The 16,623-nt window shown below is 43.6% G+C and overlaps 1 protein-coding gene across 1 annotated transcript in view; it reads right to left on the bottom strand.

Annotated features, from left to right (window-relative positions):
- The window catches only part of Dock1 (dedicator of cytokinesis 1), a 499,905-nt gene that overhangs the window by 305,222 nt on the left and 178,060 nt on the right, over nucleotides 1-16,623 (bottom strand). The window contains exons 24-25 of the mRNA XM_032892397.1: nucleotides 11,500-11,570; nucleotides 8,636-8,742 (exon numbers count right to left, since the gene is read on the bottom strand). Coding sequence (XP_032748288.1) covers nucleotides 8,636-8,742; nucleotides 11,500-11,570 — 178 coding nt within the window. The remainder of the gene's footprint in view (nucleotides 1-8,635; nucleotides 8,743-11,499; nucleotides 11,571-16,623) is intronic.

Consider the following 16,623-nt stretch of genomic DNA (forward strand, 5'->3'; position numbering starts at 1 on the left):
ACTGGGTCAGACTTTAAGGGCTGGAAACACAGCCACTCTGATTATCTGTACAAACATATTTCTTGCCCCCAAACACCCCAGACAAGACAGTGCCCATACATTTGCAACATGATAGCTTAGCTTAAGTTGGCATTGAGTACAATTCCTGACTGGCAATAAGTATCATCTGCAAACCCTTGAGAGTGTAAATCCAAGTATGGCCACCATTCTGAGAAACCTGGAACACATCTTCAAGACTACTTGAAGCTGTTTTCCCAGAGACCAACCCTAATTAGTGTCCAAAGTGAGTCATTATCTTGTTCTCAGCTCCGTTCAGAGCTGGAGGTGATGTAGGCTGAAGCCCAGCCTTTGCCCTAGGGCTCCTACAGTGACCTCAAGGATTCTATCCCTGATGCACAGGGAGCACACCCAAGGCACTTCGCAAAGGTGTAGCCCATTCCATAGAGCAGGCAGCAAAACCAACTTCTACAAAGTTCTAAGGATCAGGAACCAAGACGGGGAAGAAAGCATGAAGACCGCAGCTGCCATATCTCATCCGAAAATGGCTTGACTTTAAATATTTATACAAATGTGGCACAGACTACTTTACAAAAGTAATGGCATCTTTGTGAGAATAGACTGGCCAGAAGATTTCAGCTGTTCATCTTTTCCCGACAAGGAGAGAAGACAGCAGTTGGCTGCTTGGGAGGACAGAGCTTGCAAATGAGAAAACTGGTGCCTTTTTGTGCTATCCCAACCCAGAAAGATTCTTAGCATCAAAACCCATAGATATGAGAATCTTCATATTGGCCAAAGCATTCTACAAGGCTTGAGGGCAGCCACTCAGTGGTCAGCACACATTTAGGAACATAGACGGCAGATGCTGATTGGCCGCAAGATGAGATGCTCCAGACTGATTTTGTCTTGGCTTACGATCATTTTGGATTTAAATACTTCACACATGTCATTCATTAGGCTGGGTACAACCTGCTATAGAGATCAAAATTCAAGGCAGGGCTTGGAGAGATGGCTCATTCAGGAAAATGCTTGCCTTGCCAGCATGAGGGCCCAGCACCCACATAAAGAGCTGGGAATAGCCACGTGTGCCTTCCAGTCCCCGAACTGGGAAGACAAAGACAGGAAGGTACCTGGGGGCCAATGAACAAAAAGTAACAACAAACGAAAAACAAAATCAAAAAACCCAGTTTCATATTTTGTGAGAGACTGTCTCAAAAGCTAAGGTAGAGTGATGGAGGAAGACATCTGATGTTGACTTTTGAACTCATATATAGATAGATGCATGTGTACACACACACACACACACACACACACACACACACACACACACAGACACATCGTCAAAAGTATGGTATTATACTTAAAAAGATAGATTGTTTTAAAGGTTAGTATTAACTCATTTTGAACTCAAATCATCTATTTACACATTGCTTGGTTCAAAGAAGAGTCAAGACAGTGGATGAAAATGAGACTCAGTAAACAAGAGAGGAAATAACAGTGCAGACAAATGGGAAGAGGTAGTCGTCCGACAGCCAGGTTGAGACGAGCACCAGGCGTGAGCAGCGGGATCCCTTCAAGCTTCCCAGTAGCTGAGGAAAGAGAGAACATTTCAAGGGGAGTGGGGATTTCCCTCAAAACATATCGCTACGAGAAATTCTGCTTTAAATACTTGTAACTAGAGATTGCATGTTGTAGGTACTTTCAACAGGAGACACATTTGCATGCACACGTTTGGCAAAAAGAAAAACTCATAGGATATGTAACTACAGTCTTCCTCTCACCAACACTTAGTGAAGGTGGAGGACAGCTCGCTGGCACTTTAGAGCTGCTGCTCACTGACAGCGTGGAAAACAGGGGCTGTGGGGAGCAGGATTGAGGGACATGCATCAGTGAAAACCCAGAGCTAGTAGATGAGACCAGAAGGCTGTGGAGGAAGGGTTCTTAGACATGGCTGCGGCTGGGGAGACAGTTTAGTCAGCAAAAGAGCTTACTAGACAAGCATATGGACCTGAGTGAAATACTACAACACCCACAGTAAAAAACTTCTATACAGTGACATGATTTTAAATACTAGTACTGGAAAGGTTGGGAAAAGTGGATCCCTAAGGCCTGCCAACCAGCCAATCTAGACAAATCAGCAAATTCTAGGCCTGCAAGGGAACCTGATTGAGAAGACAGAGCAGACAGTACCATGAGAAACAACACCTGAGGCTGACCTCTGACCTCCATACACATGCATACACATGAATATAAAGAAAAACATAAACACACACACACACCACAAATATATGATTGTCTTTTGATAACTAACACAAAAGTCTCTGACAGAGGCTGTTGCAAACATACATCCATGAGCAAACCTAGAGCAAGGTAATTCACACTTGCCTCTAGTACAGGCAACAGCTTTGGGTAGAACTTAAACTCACTTCCATGGTCCCAGAATTTCAGGGGATGGTTTGGAATGAGTCATCATGGCCTCTGTACTGTGGTCTGGTAGTGACTTCTTAACTTTTAAATATAATTCAGCTCAGGGTTTAAATAAACCATGAAGAATTGCTCAAAATGAATAAAGAAAAATAGAAATAGTTCTAAGTGCAAATTAAAATGTATTTGTCTTCATATGTTCTATTGAAAAGAGTACATGTGTGGGTGTAACCTGGCATTTTAGAATCACCGGGGAAGGGAGTTTGGATGTGGGGTATTCAGCAGTTCTCAACCTGTAGATCTCAACACCTTTGGGGGTCAAACAACTAACACAGGGGTTGCATATCAGATGCCCTGCGTATCAGGTATTTACATTACAATTCATAACTGTAACAAAATTATAGCTATGAAGTAGCACCAAAATAATTTCTTGGTTGGGGAGGTCATCATGACATGAGGAGCTACATTAAGGGGTTGCAGCATTAGGAAGGTTGAGGCCCACCGGGAATCTAGATTGAGCCAGCCTATGGGCAAGCCTCTGAGATATTGTCTTAGAGACATTAATTGATGTGGGAAGACCCATTTTAATTGTGAGCAGGATCTAGGCTGAGTATGGGCTGAGCTCTCTCAGCTGGGGTTAATTCCTTTTCTTCTAACTGTGGATGCACTGTAGGCCCCTGCTTCCAACTCCTGGTAACCCAACTTCTCAATCATGATGGATTGGAACCTAGACCTGTGAGCTGAATAAACTTACGCTGCTTTGTCAGAATATTTTATTACAGCAATAGAAAAGAAAACTAAGACAAGGGGTTCATACGCAGATATGAAAACCAATTCAAGCTTGCTTTCTGTCTAATTGCTAAAAAGAAAGGCTATGAAGAGTAGAAAATTCTAGTTCACACATAACTATATATAAAAGGACACAAAAATAAGAATTTTTTAAAATGCAAATTATTTTATTGAGAAAGGGACTGATTTTACATAAATCTGAACATTTTAAGGAATAGCATGATTTGTAAATTTAAGAAAGGAAAATAGCTTATGAGAGAAAGAAATGAAGTTACAACGGCATATTTGGGTTTAAAAATATCTTAAAAAGAGGACTGATTTGGATTTGAAAGATTTTGTTAATGAGAAATTAAACCTTTTGCTACAAATTTAGAAAGGCTGGGCAGCTCTAGGTAGGAAGGCAGGGACAGGCTGTACAGAAGACTAGATGTGGCACACATGCTTTCACTCAAGCTCTTAGGAGGCAGAGAAAAGTGAATCTCTGTGAGTTTCAGGCTAGCCTGATCTACATAAGGAACCAACCCTGGGTCAGCCAGAGCTACACAGACAGTCCCTGAGGCAAAAAAGATTTAAAAAAAAAAAAAAAAGAAAGAAAAGAAAAGTAAGTAAGTTTCTGAAAATTGAATCAAATAGAAGGTAGTTTCTATGGGGTCAGAGTAGCTGTAAGTTATTTAAAATATGGAATGAGAGAGAGAGAGAGAGAGAGAGAGAGAGAGAGAGAGAGAGAGAGAGAGGGACCGAGAGACCCAGGGCCTTTGGGATCGCTCTACCACTGAGGTAAATCCCCAACCCCTGGATAGTATATTTTAAAATCCAAACATTGACAAACTGATATTTTTTAAAAATGCAATTGAGTATTTAAACCAACAAATTTTCTTAACATAGATCAGCCTAAAGACTGTTTGATCAAGATGATTTCCTGTATTTTCAGGTGTCTTTCTTAAACTATTGATTATTATTAAGAGAAAACATAGGATCTTAAGAACGTTTGTAAGTGGCTGCTGCTGCTGCTGCTGCTGCTGCTGCTGCTGCTGCTGCTGCTGCTGCTGCTGCTGCTGGGTTCTGTATGCATGACTACCCGTGTGTTCTGTATGCATGACTACCTGTGTGTTCTGTGTGCATGACTACCCGTGTGTTCTGTATGCATGACTACCCGTGTGTTCTGTATGCATGACTACCCGTGTGTTCTGTGTGCATGACTACCCGTGTGTTCTGTGTGCATGACTACCCATGTGTTCTGTATGCATGACTACCCGTGTGTTCTGTGTGCATGACTACCCGTGTGTTCTGTGTGCATGACTACCCGTGTGTTCTGTGTACATGACTACCCGTGTGTTCTGTATGCATGACTACCCGTGTGTTATGTGTGCATGACTACCCGTGTGTTCTGTGTGCATGACTACCCGTGTGTTCTGTGTGCATGACTACCCGTGTGTTCTGTGTGCATGACTACCCGTGTGTTCTGTGTGCATGACTACCCGTGTGTTCTGTGTGCATGACTACCCGTGTGTTCTGTATGCATGACTACCCATGTGTTCTGTGTGCATGGCTGACTGTGTGTTCTGTATGCATGACTACCTGTGTGTTCTGTGTGCATGACTACCCGTGTGTTCTGTATGCATGACTACCCGTGTGTTCTGTGTGCATGACTACCCGTGTGTTCTGTGTGCATGACTACCCGTGTGTTCTGTATGCATGACTACCCGTGTGTTCTGTGTGCATGACTACCCGTGTGTTCTGTGTGCATGACTACCCGTGTGTTCTGTGTACATGACTACCCGTGTGTTCTGTATGCATGACTACCCGTGTGTTCTGTGTGCATGACTACCCGTGTGTTCTGTGTGCATGACTACCCGTGTGTTCTGTGTGCATGACTACCTGTGTGTTCTGTGTGCATGACTACCCGTGTGTTCTGTGTGCATGACTACCCGTGTGTTCTGTGTGCATGACTACCCGTGTGTTCTGTGTGCATGACTACCCGTGTGTTCTGTGTGCATGACTACCCGTGTGTTCTGTGTGCATGACTACCCGTGTGTTCTGTGTGCATGACTACCCGTGTGTTCTGTGTGCATGACTACCCGTGTGTTCTGTATGCATGACTACCCGTGTGTTCTGTGTGCATGACTACCCGTGTGTTCTGTGTGCATGACTACCCATGTGTTCTGTGTGCATGGCTGACTGTGGGTTCTGTGTGCATGACTACCCATGTGTTCTATGTGCATGGCTGACTGTGGGTTCTGTGTGCATGACTACCCGTGTGTTCTGTGTGCATGACTACCCGTGTGTTCTGTGTGCATGACTACCCGTGTGTTCTGTGTGCATGACTGACTGTGGGTTCTGTGTGCATGGCTGGTTGGTTGGTTGGGTTCTCTGTTTTGAGAGAGTGCATCACACTCAATGTTGTCCAGAAAGGCCTAGAACTCATGGCCATTCTTCTACCTCAGGCTTCAGAGTGCTAGGTTTACAGGTATGAACAAGAGTGGAGGGTTATTAAGTATGTATTTGTTTCAAAGTCTTTTGGGTGATTGTTTTAGAACTGGATAAACAAATGACTATTTCCCATGATGCTTGGTATTTATTTTTAATGAAAATGTTCTAAAGATCATATAAAATTTATAAAAGCCTGAAGGTCCTAGTGTGAGGCTGTCAGTCATGACTGTTATCTTAAAACGATATGTGCAATAAAAATAACTAAACCATGTCAATTGCTAAACTCTCATCAAAGTTTAAACTACGAATATTACGTCTTTTTTTCAGCCATAGTTTTGATTCTTCTCTGAAACATTTAGAATCGGATTCACTTGTGCAATGGAGGTGGGAGAACCTCTGACACAATTTCCTGGGAACAGTAAGCTACATGGTTTGCAAATGGTTTTTCTTTGACTATCTTTGACTAAAATTAATATAACCTGAAGGATAGACGATGTTAACTAAAGTCCCCATTTGCTGTGCCCTGGTGGTTCATTTTATATTTTCTACCAACCCTGTACCTATTGTGTGTCATGATTCTATACAAGTCCCTTCCACTCCTAAAAAGATAATCCAGCCCAACCTTCAGCAACCTGCAGGACAGTCAAGCTGAACTTAATAATGAAATTCAGGAAGATTGTACTCCTCTCAAGTCTCCCATGGCTCCGGTGTGACTGAAGTGGGCATGACCTGATTCTGCATCATGAGTCACTTCTGTCTTGATGTGGTTCAGCTGAGTAACTAAGATGTCCACCCAGCAGAGACAGATAATCAAATTCTAGATAAACTGATCAACAATGTTTTTAGATGAAAATCTTCACTGAAGTGAAGAGGAGGAAGAGGAGGAGGAAGAGGAGAAGGTGAAGCTTTTTAGAATCAGAATGGAAGCTGTTGTGCCAATTCAAATAAAATAAAATAAAATAAAATAAAATAAAAACTTCCTGTGGTTCTCCTGGTGTTTGTCTTTAAACATTGTCCTCATGGACAACCCCTTGGAACACAAAGCTCGCTTATAATAATCCAGAGATGGAAAAGGGGGAGAGACAGACAGAGGAAGAGACACAGAGACAAAGAGAGAAAGAGAGAGAGACTGACTCAGTTGGCAATAGCATTCAGTGAAGAGACTGCTGACGGCAGTGGTGGTGATTGGGAATCCAGATTGTGTGAGTGAGGGGTTACATCTCTAGGAATACAGGGGTGGTATGGTGAGTAGAGAATGAGACCTAGGAAGGTGAGGGGCATGAAGGCATATGGCTTTGGGGTGTGAGGGTTAGTGTTAATTGTCAACTTGGAAGGGTCTAGAATCACATGGGCAGCAAGCCTCCAGGCACATCTGTGAGGGAATTGTGATGATTATGTTAAATGACGTGGGAGACCCACACTAAAAGTGCAGCACCACCCTCGAAACTTGGGTCCTAGAATACATGAAGAGGAGAAAATGAGCCATGCACTGGGGCCATCTATCTCTGCTTTCTGACTGTAGCTGTAATGACCTGTAGCTCCAATCTTCCCCCCCAAAGAGAACTATGCCCTTGACCTGTACATTAAAATGAACCCATTCTTGTCTAAGACGCTTTTGTTAAGTTATTTTATTGCAGCAGCAAACGCTCTACGGAGTGCTGGTTGCCTGTATGTGTGGGAAGGACAAAGAATGTGAGCAGAGTATGTGGGAGTGTGGGGATATTGAGGAGAGAATGCATACATATATATACAGGGTTGTTGGCACATGTCACTAATAATGAACCTAAAAAGACTCAAATAAAATTGGGGCAGGAATGTATTTGTTCTGGCTTTGGTTGTAGTCAACACAGAGATGCCTGATTGCAATGTCCCCCATGGTCACCTTCTTAGCAACTTTCTATGGGCCCCATGGCATCCTGTAGCTTTTGAAGACATCAAGGAAATCACATCATTCACGTTCTTGAGTAAAAGCTTGAATTACAGAAGTCAGAACTAAGACCTCCATCTAGATCACATGTTTCAAGTTCTAGGCAATTTATGAAAGTCTAGGGGACTTTCATAAATGAAACAAAGGGACTCCACCCCAGAGAGGAATGGGAGGTAAGGTACTTCAGAAAGTCCTCACATTTGATCTCTTCCTTTCTTAAGGGAGGGGGGTGGAACGCTTCCACTCAGGTGAAGTGTCAAGTCCGAACCTTGCCAGGGCATTCTCAGAGTGAGCTCAAAGCAGAAAAACCAGCAATCACACAGCTCGGCAGCACAGCAGCAGGCTTTGGGGACGGCACTTTCACCAGAGCAGCCCAGGGGAGAGAAGAAACAGCTCTGTGCTTGAGGATAGAAGGAAAGGAATGGAGCCACCAACCGTCTGGTCACAAATGGAAGAAAATAAATCTGTGTTACAGAGACAGGCTGTCACCCACTAGACCTCAAGTCTGCCCGGATAAATGAGGCAGGTTGGAGATTATGCAAAGGTTTTGAGCTTTCAATAAAATTGCTTGGCAGGTGTAAAATATTAATTCAATCTGTCCAAATAGAAAATGATTAATCAAAAGGGAGGGGGGGGGCTAATGAAGAAGAATAGAAGGTTCTTTGGGATGCAAGAGTCTTTAGGGTCCTCATGACTCAGAGCGAGATTTGAGGAAGCCCTGTCAAAAACCAGGAGTTAGAATAAGACAGAGCCATTACTTCTAAAGAAAACTGGATATTTTCCCCCTCGCAATCACCACTAGGATGTAAGTGATTGCCTCCCCAGGACAGACAATGGCACATTTTAAGAGCTACAATGTATGCTGATTATACAGGGCACTGATGTGCTCCCAAATTACAAACCCACTCTTCCCCCTCCACTCTTAATGGCCTATTACCTATACAGTCTGAGAGTTGCCATTCTCTTGAAAGGGCCGACGCCTGCCTAAAGCAACAGAGCTGTTTTAATTGGGAGCCACCTCTCCTCCTCCTTGGCAACCTATTTCCTAATTTCCAGGTATCCACTCACCATGCTGTGTGAAGAGGTCACTGTGAACAATCTCAATCAGGCAGTAGAGCTTCTGGACAGTCAGCAAGCCCACAGGAACATTCAGGATGAATTCCGTGAACATTTTACTATGAGGAGAAAGGCAAGTAACACTGTTCAGAAGCATAGCCAGCCCGAGTAACCCGTGCTGTCCCAAGATGGTGCAGAATCACCAGGGTAGAAAATGGCCATGAAATGTCAACACTAGGATTGATAGAGACTTTGATAGATCCAGGCCCAAATACCACCCTGGGAATCTGTGTTGTAAAACATGGGCTTATATTCTGTAATAGATTGAGTGGGTAAAATTCAAATTACATATGATGATAAGTGTTGATGAGAATGAAGATATGTGAAGATCCTTCAAGCTAGGTAGGTTGGAAAGGAAAGGGGCCTGTTCACTTAAGAATTTCCTAAAAATGTAAAAGCATGTTACAATGTGTTATATATTATATAATGTATAATATGTACACATATATAAAACATACACAACACTTAAAGCAGTATTATTTATAGTACTCAAAAAAAGGAGAAACTCCCCAAATGTCCTAGCATATTCTATAATGGTGAAAAATGAACACAATCAACTAAAACATGTTATCTGTACTCAGAAAGACCACATTCACCTTGAACCTGTGGCACTTGCTAGCTAAGTTACCAAGGTCAAGCAAAATTAGGTTCATATAGATCCAGTGCTCTAGCATTTTGGAATCTGACTGGTGCACACACAACACTTTGTATGGGGAGAACACCTAGAAGATGCCTCTGGTTGTAGCTGGGCCATGGCATGATGGGCCAGCATGGCATCAAGTCAGGGAAATGAGATACCTTAAGAAGCAGGCTATAAAACATAACACTGACCTGAAATGGGGGCGGGAGGTAGGGAGAGGGAGAGAGTGAGTGACTGACTGTGTGTGTTAGTATGTATATGTGTATGAGTGTGTGTGTGTGTGTGTGTGTGTGTGTGTGTGTGTGTGTGTGTGTGTGATTTTAAGGTCATTTGTAAAACTGGTATAGAAGGCATTAAAGAGGCACATGTAGGCACAGAGCAGACAGTGAAGACATGGGGCCCAGGTAAAGTAGGTCTTCCTCAGTGCTCCAATCTCATTGTACAACTGCCAATCACAAGGAGGGATAGTGTCCCTCCATGTGCTGTCAAGGACAAGACAGGCCATGGCTCAGGCTCACACAAGACAAGCTTCTCCATGTCCTCTCACTATCTCCAGCCAGCCCTGTGCTTCTCAAATATCCACTTGAATCCCTGGAAGGTTCATGAAAACCAGATACCAGGCTGTCATGTTCAGTTAAGAAGATTCAGGAAGATCTCAGGGTTTGACATCTAAAAAGTACAGGGTTCATGTGTGAGGCTGGTCCAGGGTCCACCCTTTAAAAACACAATCCAAGAAAAGGACTTTGCAGAAACAAAGTTGGGTAGACCAACGTCCTGGGTCACATAGGTTTCTCTTTCATCATTTGGAGCCTGCTAAGCTAGAACCCTAATGTCAATGCCCTGGAAGCAGAAAATAAGTATGTCCCTGTTGGACACTAAATCTCAGGCAAATCAGAGAATGCTGCCCAGGAGCCCCTTGCCCTTCAATTTCAAGGCATTAATGGCTTAGGGTGGATATAAAGTGAAGGAAAAATGACCCCTCAGGGACAAATGTCCTCCCGGATATTTGGAGGGTCTGGTTAGCACAAATGGTGCTATTTCTTACACATAGTTCATTGTGTCAAACATAAAGCAGGTGTACTGGGCTGCTGGGCTCACAAGGTATCAAAGGCTAAACACACCATCAAAGCACTTGTCAGAAAGCCATGGCATCTGTGGATTACACAGCAAAGAGCACTGGAAGGGGGCACATACCAAGAGGGAAAATCTGGTCCCTAGACTAATACTCCTCTCTGCCTGTCCAATGACCAACCCCTCAGAGGGCTCTTCATCATCGTCGTCGTCATCATCATCATCATCATCATCATCATCATCATCACATCATCATAGACGGCAACTTCTCACCATGATACAGATGGCTCAGAGCCCTTCATTTAGGAGGGCTCAGAGAGAGAGAGAAATTGTCCTGTCCCCTAATACTGTGGGGGCTACCAGAAGAGAAAAGGTCCCACAAAGGTCCCATACAAGTCTTTTAGGTCCTAAAAATTTAAACTAAGGCAGCAACCCCATACTGAAACCCAAACACAGAAGTGTAAAAATGGAAAATTTGGCTGTGTTGGTTAGTGTTAACTGTCAATCTGACAGGAGCTAGACTTACCCAGGAGACAGGTCTCTGAACATACCTATAAGGGGTTGTCCTGACAACATTAATTGATGTGGAAGACTGGTCTCAACTGTGGGTGAAACAACTCCCTGGGCAGAGCTCCCAGACTGCACCAAGTGGAGAAAGTGTTCTGAGCCTTAGCATGTATTCCTTCCCATCTGCTTTTTGACTGTGGATGCAACATGACCTTGAAGCTCCTGGTGCCTCGACTTCCCCACCATGATGGGCTGTAACTTGAATTATGAGCCATAATAAACATTTTCTCCCTCATGTTGTTTTTGTTGGGGTATTTTATCACAGCCAGAGACAAAGAAACTGAGATAACATTGGGTCACAGTCCCATTGTACTGTAAGCATTTAACAACAACAACAATAACTACAACAACAACAACAACAACAAAATAGTGGCTGTTGACAGATAAAGCTGTCTCCAGAGAAAGACACAACAATAGCGTCAATTCCACACAATCCAGCGCATCGACCTCTACAGGTCCAAGGCAGTCTACAATATCCTTCAAGCTCAATGCTCTGACAACAAGCTGCAGAGCAAATGTTTGTTTCCAGGAAGCTTACCTGAGCTCCTTGGGATCAAACACCAACTTCACATCATTGACGATTGTCGGCAAGTACTTCAGTGCTGCTCCCTGCAAACCAGAAAGAGGGGTGTTGAGTGGAATTCAGGCAGGCAAATGTTAACATAATCTTGTAATTCTGATAAAGGTCTGCAGAAAAATCAAGATGAGAAAGACTGCTTCCCAGTGAGGCTTAGCCACGACGACAATGAACAAAACAAAGTCCCATTCCCCTAAAATGAGCATTTATTTCTTTTATGTCCACATGCTTAAAAATAAAATGTATTACAGAAAAGAGAGTGGGAAGATTGTAAGATTCACAAAACAGGGAGTTTTCTAGAACAATAGTACTCACATAGTCTCAACACCAAGGCTACCTAACAGGGCAACACCAACAGGCATTCTAACGTTCATAGGGAAGCTCATGGGGCCCCAACCCTAGACAAAGAACACAGGCGACTAAGGAATACATAGGGGCTAAAATGGTCTTCCTTAGGGAAGAGCATACCAATTGGTTCTCCAAGACCACGTGATCGACCCTTTAAACATACATGCAAGTAACATGATAGGGCCAACGGGAAGAAAAATAACAATAATGGCCACCAATAAACATAACTTGTAAAACTAAGAGGCCACCCTGTGAGCTGAGCAGAAGTTTGTCTCTAACTGAAACAGAATGAATACCAGTCCCTTACGAAAATACCCTTTGACCAAATCCTCTGTGGGTTTCCACAGAAGCAGTTCTGCTCTACACCAAAGACATCTTTCTGCTGTCTGTCCTTTAGTGAAAGACCATTTTGACCTTACTCAGTCATGTCTGGCCTTCACCTCTATGTCTTCCAGCTTCTTAAATTATAGGCAGTGCCTCTATCTGGGTCCTCACTCCCGAACACAGAGAGCTGAAGAAGTCTAGCCACCATAAAAGTTTTGGATATATACAGGACCAAAACTTGATTCAAAATCAAGCATGCACTATGCCTGGAAACAGTAGGTGTTTCCAACAGTGTCTGCCCATGGACTCCACGTCGGTCCTGTCTCTGCACACACACCATGCCCACTATGCAATGGATATGTTATCACAGCACACATGGGGAAGGAGCCCAACACAAGGAAAGTGGTCAGGTAAGATCCCAAACTATCACATATTAATGAATCATGGTATTTTTACTGCAATAACATCTTCTGCCTTTACAGAAATGCACTGGCTTAATTTGCAGGTCGGAAAGACTTGTGATATTTTCCTGCCATCACTCCCCAGCAAGCCTCTCATTAGCATATCTTTGGGCTGTAGTGAGATATAGGAAGAAGTACATAATACTAATATGCATATTAGCTTTCCTCTTTGATGAGTGGGACCATTCTATGTATGCCCAGTAATTATTTTCAAATAAATTCTGATGATGTATCCTCAGTACCTGGTTCATTTGGATACCTGTTTTACCTTCCTGGATACCTGGGCTCACTTCAAAATTTCTCAGGAGAATGGGAGCCGCTAGCACAAAGAGGTTAAGAAGCCCTTTTATAGAAAGCCCAGAGCCTCACAGAGCAAGGGATGGGGACCTATTACCTATCATTCACCACATAAGACCTGCCCACTCAAGTATTTTATTTAAAATTTTAAATTAGTATACACACTTTTAAATTTCAGTACTGCATTTTTATGAATTATCCTCTCCATTTCTCTTCCATTCCCTGACTGACCCCCACTCTGATGGCCCCAGGGCTGCCTTCCTCCCTTCCTGCCTCTAGTGTCCAATCTCCTGGCTTCCCTCTTCCACTTTAGTGGTCCACAGCATACATCCACACTGACTCATGCGCGCACGCACACACGCACACACACACACACACACTCATGTGCATGTGTGTATATATACATTGTAAGCTGGGATACCAAAAGAGAGACAACATGCAATATTTGTCCTTTTTATTCTGAGCTTCCTCACTTAATATAATTTTCAGATCCATCCATTTCCCTGCAACATTCGTGATTTTATTTTTCTCTGTTACTGAATAAAATCCGACTGGGTACATAAACCAGAATTTCATTATCCAGTCATCTGTTGAATTCCTTGTTTTTGTGAGAAATTAAACAAACAAAACACTGCCAATCAGCAAAACTGCCAGTCAACAACTGAGCTAATGAAATGAAAGGATGGTTTTCAAAAGAAGAAAAATGAATGTCCAACACGTATCTTTAAACATGTTCAATATCCCTAGCCATCAGAGAAATGAAAATTAATCCTACTTTGAGTTCCATCTTACCCAGTTAGAATGGTTGTCACCGAGAACAGAGTCAACAGCAATGCTGGTGAGGATGCAGGGGAAGAGAAACCTTTTTCATTACAGATAGGAGTGTAAAATAGCACAGCCATTATGAAAAGCGGCATGAAGTTTTCTGCAAAAGTTCAAAGCGGAAGTGGGCCAGAATGATGACTTAGTGGAGTAATGGTACTTGCTGGCAAGCATGATGACCTGAGTCCCATCCCTAGGACCCACATGATATGCAGAAGGCCAGAACTAGCTTTTGCAAGTTCCCCTGACTTCCACACATACCCTTTTGCAAGTGTGTGTGTGTGCACACATGCATGTACATACAGGATGGATGGATGGATGGATGGATGGATGGATGGATGGATGGATGGATGGATGGATACATAGATGTAATTTAAAAATTTAGTAGAAACACTGCATGACCCAACTCTAGCAATCCTGAGGCTACAGCCAAGAATACACTGCCACAGAGACACTTGTAACCCTTGCATCCGTCATCTTTACCCCTAGGAGGCTTCCTGTATGGAAGTGAGAGGTGTCAGAGGAAGAAACATACAATACAGGTTAGTGACTTTTGTCTTACTCACGGTGAGTGCTGGACAACATTAGATGACTGTGAATTCAGGAGAAGCTGGGGACCCTTCCCTTGGCTACATCTTGCTGGGGAAAGAGCATGAAAGTCATTGTTCTGACCTGACTCTGCCACTTGCTATCTGTGACTCTAAGTAGCACATGTGCCATACAGAGCTCTGCTTCCGATATCATCTGACTCCTGCTAATTTCTTCAAGAAACCATAAGAAAGCACAAATGCAAACAGACAAGCTAGCAGGAATACACTTAGAGTAGTGGAAAACATGGTGGGGAATCAGTGTGCCACTCCCCAACCCCGCCCCAGGACCAGAAAACAGGAATCGGTGTTACTCGGCCCAAACAAAGGGGCAGAACTCACTTGCACATATCTCCCTGAATAGATACGGTCCAAGGGATTTGTACCAAAGGCACCAATTCTCCAAAAGCATCACCAAATAAATTCATTCCAGATTCACACATGATACACAGATGAACTCTAAGTGTTAAATAAAAACTTGGGACTATGAAACCTTTGAAAGAAAATGTTTGTGACTTTGGGCCAAGCTAAAATTCCCCACATGGAATAATAACCGCGGTCTATGAAAGCAAACATTCGAAACAAAGAACGGCGTGTCTGAAAGGTGCAGTTTGGCTAACAAGGCAGGCGTCGCACACAGAGAGAGGACGGCGGCAAACCCCCATCTGGCAGAGAGTTACATCTAGCATGTCCAAAGAATTCAGGAACTCAATAAAAAAAAAAAGAAAAGAAAAGAAAAACAACAACAACAACAAAACAAAACAAAACAAAAAAAAAAAAAACCCAAAAAACAAAAAACAAGAAAACTCAGCACTTAAAAAAAAAGGCAAAAGAGTGGAGGAGACCCCTCTCCAAGGAAAGGTGTGAGTAAACAGTATTGCAGAGATGCTCGGCACAGCCAGACATGGTAGTGCACACCTGGAACCCCAGAACTTGGAAGCTGAAGAAGGTAGGAGGATCAGGAGTTCAAGGTCAGTCACAAGATCAAGGGTAGCTGGGGAAAGAAAAAAGAAAGGAAGGGAGGAAAGAGGGAGGGAGGAGAAGGAAAAAAGAGAGGAAAGGAAGAGGAGATGGGAGTGGAGGGAGTGGAGGGGAAGGAAGATCTCTGCACCACAATCTCAGGAGGATGTAAAGCACCACCCCAGAGAGCCACCGCTCCACCTCAGAATTGCTCAAAGGAAAGCACAGTCTTCAGTGACGCCCAGCACGCCTGTGCCTCTAGTCGAAATGCAGAGCTAAGGAAAGAAAGCTAGAAACAGTCTTGATCGCTTGTGGCGGTGAGTCAGGAAGAACCCACAAGACCCATCAAGTGCACCCCTGGGCGTAAGAAGGACAGAAACCCTACGTGCAATAATGCACAGCAGCCTTACTTATTGGTGATCAATAAAAAAACAAGAAGTAGCCAAACAGCCCCTCAAGAGATGAATCCATACAGTGAAGCACTATGCGGCACTGAAAATACGAATCCACAGTTACACACGTGCATATGGGTCCCAGATGCACCGGGCTAAGTAAGACAGGGGACCCAGAAGGCCAGAGAACATAACTATATTTTAAACATTCTGGAAAAGTCAAAATAGCACGGCGCAGGTGAAAGCGAGGTTGGACCTTCTGCCACAGAGAATGGAGGAATGTCACGGTGGCTGGCGGTCTTCCACGTGACAGCATGACGGTTTTGCAGAAAGTGCCAGAAAGTGTCTGGCATTAAGATTAGCCTACAACAGAAGCCAGTTGGCAGAAAATATAGAAACCCCTCCCCACGGAGGCTGGCATGTAACAGAAGGGGGAAAAAAAGAATACGTTACAAATGTCCTAGTCTGACGTACGCGGGAACCTTTCGCCTTAATTTTCAAAATCATTAGAAATATGCTAAACGGATGTATGTCCATATTTGGAATGGAAGCATAGGGGATGGAGGTGGGAACTGAGAATATACCTGTGCTCCTCTGTGGAAGGTTTCAGCAGCCAGAGGCAAGTCACATGACAGGAGTCTTAATCTACCCAATGTCATGCTGGCCCAACTGATACACTAAATGGTTGTAACAACCTCTGGAGGGAGCCCCTGAGCATGCTGACACAGATGGAAAAGGGGAAGGGTGAAGCCCGGAGCTGTCTGCATGAAGTCCCACTAGCTGGGACTAGAGCAGTCCAAGGCTGGTTTGGTGAAGCTGCCATATTTGGTCTGCACAAATTTTACAGGGAATAATGAGGTAAAGTGTCTGCCTTGCAAGCATGAGGACCTGAGT

This window comes from Rattus rattus, chromosome 2 (assembly GCF_011064425.1).
Source record: "Rattus rattus isolate New Zealand chromosome 2, Rrattus_CSIRO_v1, whole genome shotgun sequence".
NCBI classification, from domain to species: domain Eukaryota; kingdom Metazoa; phylum Chordata; class Mammalia; order Rodentia; family Muridae; genus Rattus; species Rattus rattus.